Source organism: Arachis duranensis, chromosome 7 (genome assembly GCF_000817695.3).
Source record: "Arachis duranensis cultivar V14167 chromosome 7, aradu.V14167.gnm2.J7QH, whole genome shotgun sequence".
In the NCBI taxonomy this organism is placed as follows: domain Eukaryota; kingdom Viridiplantae; phylum Streptophyta; class Magnoliopsida; order Fabales; family Fabaceae; genus Arachis; species Arachis duranensis.
The window spans coordinates 74,302,556-74,318,218 of NC_029778.3; the positions used below are offsets into that span (position 1 = coordinate 74,302,556).

The following is a 15,663-nucleotide window of genomic DNA, read 5'->3' on the forward strand; positions in this document are numbered from 1 at the left end:
AAAATAACAAAGAAGATTAAGAATTGGTATTGGAAAAGGAAGTAGTTACCCACTGAAGTCGATCCTCAACCTCCCCACACTTAATCGGTGCATCCAAAGATGATAAAGTGGATTAGGGTGGGTTACTACAATTGATGAGCTTCTTCAAAGGATTGTGTGGAGGGACTTGTTTAGAAGCCATTTTTAGGTGGTCGGCCTGAAAGGAGAGAAAAAGAAAGTAGAATAAGCCCACAAGCAAAAATATTAAAACAACTAGAATATAGGTGGGGAGTGGGGACTAATGCCGAATAAGAGTGGGGTTCCCAACTACATGGTAGCTACAACATGTAAGTGAGAAAGCAATATAAGCAAAAGGCATATCAACTAACACTTGATGCGTGAGTAAAGTCAAAAAGTAAGTAAATGGCATGAAGAGAACACTCGGAAGCATCAAGTTCAAATAGAAAAGAGTGAGTCATGAAAGACATGCAAGTTTATATCAATGCACAAAGGATGCAAGAGTCATCAAAGATTAAGCATTGACTTAAAAATTTCATCACTGAACAATACCAAACAAGTCACGAAGAACCAAAATGATCCAAGAAATTCTCAACAGTTGAATGGGAAAAGTCAACACCAATGTTAAAATAACAAACTTAGAAAAGACAATAAGAACAAACAACAAAGTTAAAATGCAATGAATGAAAGTATGCAAATGCAATAAACAAAAGAAAAGAAAGATGATAAAAATGGGAAGTGAAATTTTGAAAAGAGGGAGAAGAAGAAAGTAAGAAAGGAAGAAGAAGCAGGATACAGAAAGAAGAAGTAGAGAGGAGAAACAGGGCAGTGCGCCCTTTATTTGAATTCGGAAAGCGATGTGTACGCGTCAGTCACGCGTACGCGTGGGAAGGGTTGTATGCCTAGCATCCCACCAGCACAGTCCTGGCACAACTTACTGTCCAGGCCGTATTGTCACGCCATTTCTGCACGGTTTCCGCATCATCAGAATTGAGGCATCGACGCATACGCATAGATCACGCGTACGCGTGACAGCCTCCCTAACTTATAAAAATTATGCAAACATACAACTAAGTAATTCAAACAAATAATGCAATGCCAAACAAGATGTAATTCAAAACTACTAACTTACAATTTAAGGCATAAGTCTAACCAAACAAACTAACAACAAAAGCAATATATGCAAGAGTAATATAAAATCAAGAAAGTACCTAATAATGGCAACTCAATTCATTCATTGATTATATCTACAAGAGAATGGAAAGATGTTACCTTGGTGGGGTGTCTCCCACCTACCACTTTTATTTATTGTCTTTAAATTGGACAATTGGGGATGCCCTTGCTAGGGTGGCTTATACTTGAATTGTTCCATAAATCCCCACCAGTTTTTGCATTTCCAATAGCCTCCGAGATCTCAAATTATGTACACCACTCTTCCAAGAAGCCTCAAGCAAGTAGTAAGACCCCAAGGCTTATGATTGTTGATGTGTATTCCGGGATCCCATGCTTTGTTTGTTAACACCCTTTCTTCTTGATGGTCATGCTTCCAATTGGGTGATAAACTTCTTGAATTCTCCTTAGAACTCCTAATCCTCATCCTAATTCCATTAACTTGAGCTTCACTCCACCTATGAATCCAAAACTTTGAGCTTCCATCCACTATGCACCTTGATTCTTGTTGCCAACCAACATCCAACTTTTCTCTACTTTCTAACCCACAAATAGCTCTAAGTTGACTATCCGTTTTTAACAAAGCATATTGATATGGGCCAAAAAAATTAAAGGATGAGATTATTACCCACTCAATTTGTAATTTTGATGGTGATTTAGCATGGAAGATATCCAATGGCCTTGACAATGTAAGCTCCACTCCTTTTGACTCCTCCTTGATGACTTCTACCTTTTGACAACTTTCTTCAACTTCCACTTGTTTGTCAACTTCTTCCAACTCTTCCTCATCATCAATAAAATCAAATTTTGGAGGTTGTGTGAAGTCCACTTCAATACTTTGTAGCTTTTCTCCATTAACCACCTTTAAATCTTCTTCATCATCAATCACATTAAATTTTGGAGGTTGTGCGAAGTCCACTTCAACATCAATTTCACATCCACTTATAATTCTTCTCCATTCTTCATATCACAACTTAGAGGTAATTTAGAACCTATCTCAACATCAACCGAAATTTTAATGGGAGAATGATCCTCAAACTCAAGAGGATTATGCGTTGGTGTGAAATCATCATCAAGGGGAAGATTTGTTGCTTGCTCAACTTCTTCCAATTCTTCGTTCACCATATGGATTGGAGGTTGTGCACCCTCCTCAACATCACCTTCAAGCTCAATGGAAGAAGGTTCCACAATGTCCACAAAATCATCAACAACATTACTTGATGTGGAAGTGTTCTCAAGCTTAGAATCCACCTCTTGCTCAACTTCACCTAGGTCTTCAACCACTTCTTCTTCTTCAACAATCTCCACCCTTTCCACTTATTGCAAAACACACTCTATTTTCTTGTTCTCATGTTGAGATTCTAAAACCTCCTTCATGCTCCTCTCTCCAGTTGATTTTTCACATTCATCCGTGAAAATGCTTTGCTTGTGGCATGAATCCCATGAGTCTAACTTTTGACAGATGGTTGCTTGAAGCCGATCCATTACTTCCTTAAGACGATCCATTGGCTCTTGTTCCACTTGGTTAATATAGGTAGGGTGAAATTGATCTTGGATTGATAGATATGGACATTCTTCCATGGAGGGTTGAGGTGAAAAGGGGAATTCAGCTTGTGGTTGAAAGTTTTCATACATGGGAGGTGGTTCATCTTGGTAATAGTATGGAGGTGGTGGTTCTTGGAAGTATTGGTGTTGAAATTGTGGTGGTTCCATATATGGTTCATATGGCTCATATCATTGTTGGTATAGTGGGTATGAATTAGGGTCATATGGAGGTGAATGGTGGTAAGGAGCTTGCGAGTATGGTGGTTCAAAACTATGTTGAAATTGGATTTCATGGGCATATGGTGGTGGTTGTTAATAATCAAAAGAAGGTTCACCATGACCATAACCATTGTCTTGGTATGTATCTTGAGATGGCTCTTGCTCATAGTATGTTGGAGGGGATTGTTGCCAAGAGGGTTGATCAAATCCTTGAGACTCCTCCCACCTTTGGTTGTTCCATCCTTGATGCATGTTTTCATTATAATCTCCATTTCCTACAACATAGTTTGAACTACATTCATAGCCAAGGGAGTGAGAATTCATGGTGAAAAGACAAAATAAAATCAAAAGTTAATGAGAGATAATGAAAATATACTGTTAAAACTAGCAACAACTAACAAAGAAGCAAAGGCAAACATATTCACAATATATACAATAACCAATAATAAGGCACACATTTGTAATTTCCTGGCAACACCGCCAAAAACTTGACGGAGGAAAAATGTCGGTAAAGATTTTCACAAAAATATCGCGTTGCAAGTATAGTTCTAAACCGACAATTAAACCTCAATCAACATTTAGATTGTTTGTCACTTAAGCAAACCCAATAAAATTAACCGAAGTATTTAAACCTCGGGTCGTCTCTCAAGAAATTGTAGGGAAGTGTACTTATAATTGGTTATGGAAAAACATTTTTGGGGTTTTTTGAACTAAGATACAAGAAAGTAAAATAGCAAGAAAATAAAGTAACAACTAAGAAAGCTCTTAGCAAGGAAAGAGAATTAGAAGTCTTATCCTCGTTATCGTCGTCAATTGTGATGGTAAATGTAAATTGCCTTCACTTAGTTAACCTCTAACCCATGAAGGAAAGTAAAGTGCATACAATCAACTTGAGTTCACAAGTCCTAGTCAACTCATAGGGAGAGGCTAGATTTAGTGAAGTTCAAGCTAACCGACAATCTTTAATTACCAATCAACAAAAGAATTTTGATAACTCAAGAGTCTCTAATTGATTAATCCAAGTTAAGAACATAACAATCTAATTTAAAATCCAACCAAGCATTTTACCAAACACTTGTGATGGTTTATCAATGGTTAAGAGAAGGGGGTTGAATCTTAGCCCATTTTTTGCTTAGTAACTCTTGCTATCCTTCAGAGCACTTGAGGAGATATTTTTATTTTTGTCTCGTGCCTATCCACGAGATTTTTCCGTTTTGTCTCATGACCAGCCAGGAGATATTTTTCAGTTTTGTCTCCTATGCAGCAGAATCAGAAATGGAGTAGAAGAGAGAGAAAATTACACAAAGATATATCCTGGTTCAGCTGCAAAGTGCAATGCATCCTACATCCAGTCTCCATCACAAAAATGATGGAATTTCACTATAATCATCTTTGATTATATACACCAATTCTCCCTAGGAACTACCATTCCTATCTGGGACAAGTCCAGAATCTAATCCCAAAACTGAACTTGACTTGGTCACTGCCAAACTTTCAACTGCAAAGTGTTAACCCGACTTGCAAGGGAATTTCCACAGAATCATGAAACACAACACAGATGTATAAAGGACCTCTAAGGACATCTATGGCTTTTTCTATTAATTTTGCACTCTCTACCTTTTTCCGCTCTATGGCTTTTTCTTACAAACCTCACTGTTTGCCTTTTTCCATGAGGCTCAAGATAGACAAAATTAAACAGAAAAAATACAAAATGAAGAACATTGAAGGAGAAGAACTTCTGTTAGCTTAGGTAGCTATGTGAACACTGTGCTTTCACTCTTTTTCTTACTTCAAACCCTGGCTGTTCTCCCTTATTTATAGAAGGGGAAGCCTCTAAGATTGAAGTTCTTGAACCGAGTCAACTTCTTCTTCTTCATGCAAACCAGTTCGGCCAGAGTGAGAGGAGAGGAAACTAAATGTAAAATCCAACATGCAATTACCTCTGTGTCTTCCTTTTACACCAAGCTTCACCCATCCGAGCCATCCATCTTGACTTGCACTCCAAGAAGGATCCCTAGCCCTTGATGCTTCTTGATGATGACAGCTTCATCTGCTCTAACTTCTGCATCCTCCATCACGTAGCTTCTGTAGCTATCTCTTGTGGTGGTTGATCAAAAGCTGAGACAAGCCATCCCTTAAGGATCTTCTTCCTCTGATCGAAATCTTCTTCTTTCATTTTTGGTATGGAGAGCTTGAGCTTACTTCACCAAATCTTACCTTTCTTGGTGAAGATCTCAGCCACAACATACTTTTTGTTTTCTTTTTCTTGCCATCATTACAATGGTCTTATTGCTTGCTTCTTCTTCTTTTCGGTAGCTAGCTTTAGCTTCCATGCTTTCTCTGTTGAAGTGATCGAAAGAGAAGAAAGAGTAGAGAGAGAAGAAAGAAAAAGCAAAGCATGAGAGTAATGAGTGTTATAAGTTAATTAAGATCAACTCCCCATGCTTCTTGTGTAGTAGCGTGTAAGCTACTCTAAATGCCATCAAATCACTTTGACATTTTCTCTTTCATGTTTCCAAGGTAATTAACTCAAGCAAAGAGATTTTTGAAATCCACCACATGATGAAAATGGGATCCGTTGAAAGCATTTCTTGCTTTCTCTCTTTCTTATTTTCGGACCAAGCAAGCTAGCAAAAAAAATAATTTGGGCTAATAGTAATGATAAGAATCTGGCCCAATAAACAAAACAATGATTCAGCCACACATTCATATAATAATTTTGCACATGGCTGAAATTTTGATTTCACATTGGGTTTAGGATCTTTTCTTTTTTATTTTTGGCCCAACAAGCACAATCTGCATAGCAAAATTATTTAGTTTAACACATATGATCTAAAATCAAATTAATAATTTTGTAATTAATTATGTTAATAATGTTCTATCATCATCAATTTAAATTAGAGTTTTCCAAACTCATCAACTTGGAAGGCACCAAATAAAAACATAGAAAATTAACACGAATTATTAAATCTAAACTACCAAATGCAAGAATCAATAACCAACAATTAAAGAAAGAAGCAATAAACATGAAATACCTCAAATTGCATTAAAAGAAAATTGAATCTAACAAGAAGAGTTCATAAACTAAATTAGAAAAATAAAGAGATGAACAAGAGAAGATAAAATATGATGCTAGAATAATAAAAGGTAGAAGAGGAACTAAATTAAAGCAAGATGGAAATTTGAATTGGAGAAGAAATAAGACTAAAAGAAACCCTAAAACTTAGAGAGATGAGAGAGCCTCTCTCTCTATAATTCGACATCTAAACCTAAAGTGTGAATGAATGAAAAAAGTCTCCCCATTCGTCCCACTCTGCAGCCTCTAATCTTCATTTTCGGGCTTGAAACTAGGCCAAAAGCAGCCCGAAATCGCCCCCAGTGAATTCTATTAATTGCAGCACATGGCGTTCGTCACGCGTACGCGTCGCTAGACTTTTCACTGGCCACGCATAGGCGTCAACTACGCGTGTGCGTCATTTGTCTACTGCACCAGTCACGCGTTTGCGTCATCCATGCGTGCACGTCGTTACCAGATTCTGAAATCCTTAATTTCTTGTGTTTCTTCCACTTTTAAATGCTTCTTTTCCATTCTCTAAGCCATTCCTACCCTATAAATCCTGAAAACACTTAACAAACATATCATGACATTGAATGGTAATAAGAGATGATTTAAATTAGCAAATTTAAAGCCAAAGAAGCATGTTTTCAATCATATTATAAAATTAGGAAGGAAACTTAAGAACATGCAATTTATATGGATAAGTGTGAGAATAGTTGATAAAATCCACTCAATTCAATACAAAATAAAATGTAAAATAGTAGTTTATCAGTCACTCTCTCATTGCAATTGAAATTAAATCTTTCCCTCCAAAATTAAAGAATTCTTCCCTCTTCCTTACTAATTTTACAACTAAAATGTGTCACATGTCACTCTTTCATTGTAATTGAAATCTAATCTTTTCCTCCAAAATTAAAGACTAAAGAGTTATCCAATCCTCCCTCTTCCTTTTTCTATTTCTCTCATTCCTTCAACTACTCTATCTATTTTATATATCATTTGATCAATAACTAATTACTAATTTGACAATCAAAATGTGTAACATAACATTCTTTAATTAAATTAAAATTAAAATTAAAATTAAAATTAAAATTAAAATATTAAAATTGAAATTAAAATATACCTATATTATGTATCATATATTACTATCTAATTTAATAATCAAATGTGTCACATGACACACTTTTATTAAAATTGAGAGAAATCTTTTTTTTTCAAAATTAATAAACTCACTTCCTAAATTCTCTCATCTATCTCTCTCCATTTTTCTACTTTTCTCTACCATTTTTACTCTATATATAATTTATATTTTATATTAGTAATTTAACAAATCAAAATATGTTATCCGATATTTTTTACAATTAAAATTAAAATTTTTTCTTCCAAAATTAACAAACTTGATAAACTACTATTTTATGGTTTATCTTGTGCTCAATTGAGTGATTTTTATCAACTCTTCACCCACTTATTCATACTATTTGTATGATTTTACATTTGCCTTCCTAATTATGTGCTTTGATTGAAAACACGCTTCTTTGGCCTTAAGTTTCCTATATTTAAACCTCTCTTATTACCATTAGATGCCTTGATATGTGTGTTAAGTGATTTCAGAGATTACAAGGCAGGAATGTCTTAGAGGATGGAAAGAAAGCATGCAAAAGTGGAAGGAATATAAGAAGTTGGAGGAATTGCTAAGCTGTCCAGCCTGACCTCTTTGCACTCAAACGGCTATAACTTTAGCTACACAGGTCCAAACGATGCGGTTCCAGTTGATCAAATCCTTGAGACTCCTCCTACCTTTGGTTGTTTCATCCTTGATGCATGTTTTCATTATAATCTCTATTTCCTACAACATAATTTGAACTACATTCATAATCAAGGGGGTGAGAATTCATGGTGAAAAGACAAAATAATAAAACATATAATAAAATAAGTGAATAATATATAGCAAGTTCTTTGCAATAATATATAGTGATGGCATGTATAGTTGTACACTTGTACTTATGCACCGAGACAAAAAAGCATGGCAAGTAGTCAGTACAAGCGTTAATTTGTGATCCACGAAAGTACAAAACTATTGTTGGATAGGGGATAATAGACATGTGACCGCTCATCAACTATTATTTATAATAGAATAATGCTAAGGAGACAAAAAAAATTAGTCAAAATTTATCTTATTTAACATTTATTAATTGTCGCAATAATTAATAAATATTAAATAAAGTAAGTTATGACTGTTTTTGGCAGATTTTTTTTGTTACCAAACATATCCGTTATAATAAAAAGTCATGGAGACAATAACAAATTAGAAATGAGTCTAAAACATGTTAAGGTTATCTCTTTTTATATTTTTTAGTTATTATTTATTTTATTTTATATTTTTTAAATATTATTAAAATAATTGTGTAATATTAAATATAATAAGTATATGTAATTGTTTTACATGTGGTAAACATTGCAATTTTCACTTTCTAAGTCATTTTACATGGCATCAAAGATTTTTTACTAAAATATATAAAGTTCAACTCTTGTTAACAAATGGTAATATGTACGAGTTTCTTACATGAAATTTATAGGAGTTTCTTACATGAAACATTTATTATATATGTCACACTTTATTAGGAGTTTTTAATTATGTTAATGATGGGCTAATATTGAGTGATTCAAATAAAACGTTTGGGACACAATAGAATAAAAAATAGTTTGAGACAAGATTACTATATACTCCTAATAACATTTGGAATATAAGTAATAGTTTACCCTGTATTTTTTATATATTTTTTCATAATATCTTCCTCACATTTCTCTGTATAGTTATCAATTTTTTCAAAAGTTGTCACATTTCCCTTTTAAACTACCACATTTTTCCTCAAAATTTTTAATATTTCTAAATAAAAAGGGCATGCATAAATCTTTAAATATAAATGGTAACAAAAGATCTAGAGATTAGAAATGAATTGTTTTCGGAGAATAATTAACAATATTTTTTCTTTTAAATTTTTTTTCTCTTATTCTTCTCATTTATTACTTTATTGAGTAATTATTAGTTAAAGAAAGAGTTAATAGTCAAAATCCTGAAAGATATCCAATTTTCATTTTCGTCTTCAAAAGATAAAATTAATCGAATTTGTCCCCCAAAAACTCTACCCGATCACGTTCGTCCTTTCGTCATCTCCTTTGTTAAGTTGGCAAAAATCTGCTAACGTATATTATTAACTGCCAACATGGCAGACAATCAAAACGACGCAATTTTGGTATAAAGCTCTCCTAACCTTGAAACATCACCGTTTAGTCTTCAGAAGAGAGATTCAAATGTTGCAAAGCCTTACCCCATCATCATCTCCTTTTTTTTCTTTCGTGAAAATTCAAACCTTATCCAACCCTTTTCTTTTCCATTTCCAATTTCATTTCAAATTGACCTCGCCTTCACGCACCTTCCATTAGATCCCCAAATTCCCATCTCGCAAAATCTCCACTTTTTCCCTATTTAAAGGAAACCATCAACCATGCTCGATCCAATGACTTTTTGAATTCCTTGCTTTCTCTCGAAGCTCCCCTTCATCTATCTTTGGATTTTAAATTCTCTCACTTGGGTCGATGAATAACATGCCACAATAGTATTCGAAAGTTAAAAGGTGTTTTTTTTTTCATTTTTGGGTTTAACTCTATGTTTGAAGAGGGTAGAGAGAAAGGGAGTGACTGGCTGGTTAATGGAGATGGGTCCGAAATTGGAAGGACCGTCTACCCCAATAAATCGACGTGACCCATATGAGGTGTTGTTTGTGTCAAGGGACTCTTCTGATCAAGAAATTAAAATTGCTTATAGAAAGATAATTCTGAAGTACGTTTGAATCTCTCTTCTGAAGACTAAACGGCCACGTTTCAAGGTTAGGAGAGCCTTGTACCAAAACTGCGTCGTTTTGATTGTCTGCCATATTGGCAGTTAACGATACACGTCAGTAGACGTTTGCCAACTCAGTGAAAGAAATGACAGAAAAACGAACGTGATCAAGTAGGATATCTTTGGGGGACGAATTCGATTAATTTTCTCTTTTGAAGACGAAAATGAAAATCAAAATATCTTTTAGGAACGATTTTAACTATTAACTCGTTAAAGAAAAGTTAATTTATTAGTAAAACAGGTAAAAGAATAAGTGTATATATAGCAAGCTCTTTGCAATAGCATACATAGTTGTACAAGCTTATGCGGAAAAAAAATATCAAATGACTCATCTATATAAAATATATTAAAAATAAATTAAATAATACATATATTTATATACAAATATAAAATAATTAATTTAGTAATTAATTTTTAATATATACATAATATTTTTATAATAAATAGTACCAGTGTTAATTTGTGGTCCACAAAATTATGGCTTATAGGTGTTGCTTTACATCGGCTATATATAATTTTCTTTTAGTTTTAACTTTATGAAATCCAATTACGACGGTACATACAAAAGATATTTAAAAGCAAGTATGTAACTATATAAGTATTAACCTTAATTAAATTACTTTTTCTTTTAATTGTTGTAGATGTGTTTGATTTCTATCTCAAAGAAACAAACAATTTCAACGAACATCAATCTTCAATTAGCATCGATGGAATTTTATCACTATATGAAGCCTCATTTCATTTAGTAGAAGAAGAAACTATATTAGATGATGCAAAAAAATATAGTTCAAAGATTCTCAAAGAATATGTAAAAAGAAATGATGGTAGCTATATATCCCTCTTAATCAATCATTCATTGGAGTATCCATTACATTGGAGGGTGACAAGATGGGAGGCCCATTGGTTCATCAACACATATGAAAAAAGTCACAATTTGAATCCTACATTTCTTCAGTTTGCTAAATTAGATTTCAACATTGTTCAAAGCATTCACCAAGAAGAGTTGAAGGATATGTCAATGTAATAACAAGATATCATGAATTTAGAAAAACACATGAATACTATTTTATTTATATTTCTATTATTATATTTTTTTAAAATAGTTATTATTTGTTATCATATATAAAATTTTAAAAGTTAGGGATCAATTTGTCATTTTCTCTTAATTAAAAAAGAGACAAATAGATCCTTGACCTTTTGATTCGTAGACATTTAAATTTACGAAGATTTAAAAATATATTTAAGTCGCTGACCTTTTTAAAATCTAGACATTGATCTCTAGATCTTATGTTCATTTGGGTCTGTCAGGCTTAACAGAAAAATCAAACGTGATTCCCATTGTATTGACCTGGTTGATACGGATGCACACAGACAGTGAGAAAGTTTTTAAAATTGGAAAAATTAAACTTAGGGATTGATATGTCTAGATTTTGAAGAAGTCAGGGACTTAAATATTTTTTTAATTCCTTAGGGACTTAAATATCTACAAACTGAAAAGTCAGAGATCGATTTATCATTTTTTCTTAATTTTATTATTTCTCAAGTATAAATTATGATCATTATTTGAAATTAGTTTAACAATTGGTATATGATATTGTGTACTAACCCTAATTATTTTTTATTGTATCTTAATTAGGTGGTGGAAAAAAACCTACTTAGCAGAGAAGTTAAGTTTTGCAAGAGATAGGTTGATGGAAAACTTCTTTTGGACCGTGGGAATAAATTTTAATCCAGAATTTGGTTTTTTTAGAAGAGCTATAACAAAGGTCAATTGCTTCATAAATACAATAGATGATATGTATGAGACCTTTGGCACTTTAGAAGATTTAGAGCTATTTACCAAAGCTATTGAAAAGTAAGCATTATTATTGTTATTATTTTTGCTATATGATATTTATTTATCTTATACAAAATTCTTATTAATTCATAAATTTTCGTTCATGAATTCTAGATGGGATCTAAGTTTTGGTATGGACAATCTTCCATACTACATGAAAATTTGCTTCCTTGCACTCAATAACTTTGTTAATGAAGTAGCTTTCGAAAGCCTACAAAATAATGAAGTTTATATTGTTCCTTTTCTTAGAAAATCGGTAAGTAATTATTTAATTTTTGCACAGTAATTATCTAATCCAATTGCTGAATCGCCTATATTATCTTAACTATTATTAGGCATATGTAATAATTTCATAAAATTTGAACATTATCAATAGGATTGTAACCCAATATTTTAAAACCAAATCCTCTATCAAAATAAAGTTTTATGATGAAATAGCAAATTAGTTTCAAGTTTTATTAAAATTTATACCATTTATTTATATGGCGAAATTTCTTAATTCGACGGTTGGATTAGGGAAATTCAACATCTATTAAATGAAAAAAAAGCTCAATAAATAATTATGACATACATAACTTCTAGTCTTCTATTTTGCAAGTTCTTAATTAAAATCTACTTAATATCATTTTGAACTCACTTTTTCAATTTTTTTCCGCTTTTAATTTTTTTTCAGTGGGCAGATTTATGTAAGGCATATTTTGTTGAGGCAAAGTGGTACTATAGTGGTTATATACCAACTCTTGAAGAGTACTTGGAGAATGGTTGGAGATCTTCAGGCTCACATGTTATTTTCCTTCATGCTTATTTCACAATTCCAAATGTATTAAAAATGGAGCAATTGGATTCCTTAAAAGAATATCCCAACATATTTCGTCTTGCATCAATATTTTGCCGCCTTGTTAATGACCTTGGGACATATAAGGTACGGAAACAAAAATATATACTTCTATTGACATGTGACAACTTATATATTCTCTTCTTCTTTTCTCCTTAATTATTAAAGATGATTATTCATTGGAACAAAAGAACTATTTCTTAAAGAAACAACATTATCTTCTGTTTTACTTGTTAAACATTTTTGGTTTTGAAATTTTTTAAGATTTATTTTAGAAGTTTAATGTAATTCATTAATAATTTAAAATTTTTTACCACACAATCATTCATTTATATATGTTCTTTTAAATTATTATTTATATAATGTATATAAAAAAATAATTATTCTTTGTCAATATGACAATATATAATTAAATAATACAAAATTTCTTTATAATAATTAATTATATATTGAAATTAAATTTCTAACTTAAATAATATATTAATAATTGATAATATAAAATATTTTACGCCATTCTTCGATAATATACGTTCATGCCCATCTTTCCATTGACTTGAATGATAATTCAAATCCTTGAATTGAATTTGTTAGTAATCTAAAATAGTTTAACAATGTTAGTGCACATTAATTAAATTGTATTTTCATCGATTATCTTTAGCGTGAAAAAGAGACTGGAGATGCTCCTTCATCAATTCAATGCTACATGAACAAAAGTGGAGCTTCAGAGGCAGAGGCATGTAAGCATGTTAGATCAATTATAAATACACTATGGAAGAACATAAACAGAGAAGCTCATCATTCTTCTCTCTCTCAAGATTTCATAGACACTATTTTAGGCCTTACAAAAATGGTATTAGCCATGTATGATCATGGAGATTACCATACTTTTCAAGATTCTGAAGCTAAGAGTGGTATATTGTCGTTAATCATTCAACCAATTCCTCTTACATGTTAATGTCTATTGTTCATGAACTACTAAAATATAGTAAATTATTTGCAAATTTTTACCTGCGAATTATTTTCACATGAATCTATAGGTGATTTTTCTGTCAGGGAAAAATATTAGTTGTTGATTTTAACGTGAAAAAATTATAAGTAAAAATAAAACTCAAATGTAAAAAAAGCAAGTAATGTATCAATACGTTTCACCAACTCAAATAATCCACAGCAAAATGTTTGAGAGGTATGCTTATAATATTTCTATTGTTAAATGTTTTGTGTGTTTAACATTTGAATAAGACAAGATATAAAGGTACAAATAAAAGCACATGAAAATTAGATGCATGAATGGTGGATGGTGGCAAGAAAGATTCGATTTGAAGACTTGCTTCATAAGGTCTTGTCGCTTTGTCTGTCTTTATAATCTATGATCTTTTTGTATTTTGCATTTAGTTTTTTCATCATCTGTTGTATTCTGGCTTGTGTTCTGTCATTGTTAGTGTATCTATTGCAATGCCTGCTTTATGATAAAGATGTATGTTGCTATTACTAAATTAATATTCACTGAAATTCATAAATTACTTGACTCAATCTAATTAATCATTCTAATGATTCATTTATACAACACAAAGTCAAAATCCTTGCTTTTTTTTTTTTCAGAAAAACCTTACTCCATTTTATAAATATTTACAAAACTAAAGGAAATAACCTCACTAGAAAAAGTTAGAAAAAGATAAATGAAAAAAATGATCATGCTAAATTAGGACCGACAATACAATTCGTATTTTTGATATCTAATTCACTTTAATATAGTTGAAACAGGTTGATAACTCAATCAGTAGCGAGTAGGGTTGAGTTTGAATGGTAAGCCAACTCTACTCTCTCAATCTATATCTTCAATATATAATGTGAATATTCATAAAAATATATATGTAGAAGCATGTATGAGTTCATAAAAAATTGTTAAGAGAGTTAATTACTTTCCCTTCTTCTTAAGTTAGTTATTTTTTCCTTTTCTGTTATGTTGAGCTAGTAGAAGTTGTTAATACCCCACTAACTCAGCTCACATATATAAACCTATAACAGCAACTGCCTAAGGTGCTTTTCAATACAGTAGCAGAATCACTTACCTTCTCTTCTTATTCAAGTCTTTTCTCTACTCTTCTCTCAACTCCTCACATACAAGCTCTGCTCTATTTCCTTTATCACAAACTTCTGATATCAGTTCATAGTATCAGAGCTCAGTTCCCATGGCCACACTCGATAATTCTACTCCTGCTGCAAACTTAGCTCAAACAGCGAGTGCACCGAATTCACAACAACTCCAATCTACATGAAGCTTGACAATGATAACTTTCTGCAATGGAATGATCGGGTTGAGGCGATGATTGAAGGAAATGACCTACTTGATCACATTACAGAAGCAAGGATTCCACAGTAGATTCTTGAAAATGGAGAAATCAATTTAGAATATCAGAGATGGAAGAAACAAGATGCATTGTTGAAGTCTTGGCTGTTAACTTCTATGACCAAACCATACACTACTCGAATGGTTGGGTATATATACACTTACCAGATTAATACAACTGAGAAATAAGCTTAGCGGTACGAAAATCAGTGTTTCAATGAATAATTATATCTTAAAAATCAAAAGTAAAAATGATGCATTAACCTCAGTAGGAGAAGTTGTAAGTGAAAGTGAACATGTAAATGCAATTCTCCACGGCTTAACTGAAGATTATGCACCTGTCCTCACTTCAATCTTGACAAGATCTCAAGGAATTACAGTTGGTGAGTTAGAAGCAGTACTCTTTGCACATGAAAGTAGGCTATAAAGATTTAGAAAGCCAGAATTAGATTAATTATTATAGGAAAATGTTGCTCAGTCCAGTCACACAAGTCAATTCAATCAAGAAATGCATCAAGCCAATTTTGCACAAAGAAGAGGTTTCAGATGGGGTCCTCGTGGCAGAGGTAGGTTTCAAAACTTCAGAAATACAAGACAATCACAAGGTTATGGCAGAACTCAATCTTTATACTCAAAATATGAAAGAGGACAGCAGTCTTACTCAAATAGGCCAAGAATCCAAAGCTATGAATGACCCTCAACCACTGAAGGGTTTGGCAGAACACAATACCAAAGCTATGAAAGAATTCAAAAA

At 32.4% G+C, this 15,663-nt stretch overlaps 1 protein-coding gene across 1 annotated transcript; it reads left to right on the forward strand.

Moving 5' to 3' along the window:
- Positions 1-2,732: 2,732 nt before the first annotated feature.
- On the forward strand, positions 2,733-13,522 carry LOC107459451 (terpene synthase 10). The gene is made up of 7 exons (XM_052251640.1): positions 2,733-2,810; positions 2,931-3,069; positions 10,532-10,910; positions 11,527-11,745; positions 11,842-11,983; positions 12,401-12,649; positions 13,221-13,522. The coding sequence occupies exons 1-7, from the start codon at positions 2,733-2,735 to the stop codon at positions 13,515-13,517; spliced, it is 1,503 nt and encodes a 500-aa protein (XP_052107600.1). The 3' UTR covers positions 13,518-13,522.
- The last annotated feature ends 2,141 nt before the right edge of the window (positions 13,523-15,663 follow it).

Coding starts and splice junctions, on each gene's coding strand:
- LOC107459451 (XM_052251640.1), top strand. CDS start 2,733: ATGGACATTCTTCCATGGAGGGTTGAGGTGAAAAGGGGAATTCAGCTT. Junction 2,811..2,930: donor GTTTTCATACATGGGAGGTG/GTTCATCTTGGT, acceptor GGTATGAATTAG/GGTCATATGGAGGTGAATGG. Junction 12,650..13,220: donor ATGACCTTGGGACATATAAG/GTACGGAAACAA, acceptor GATTATCTTTAG/CGTGAAAAAGAGACTGGAGA.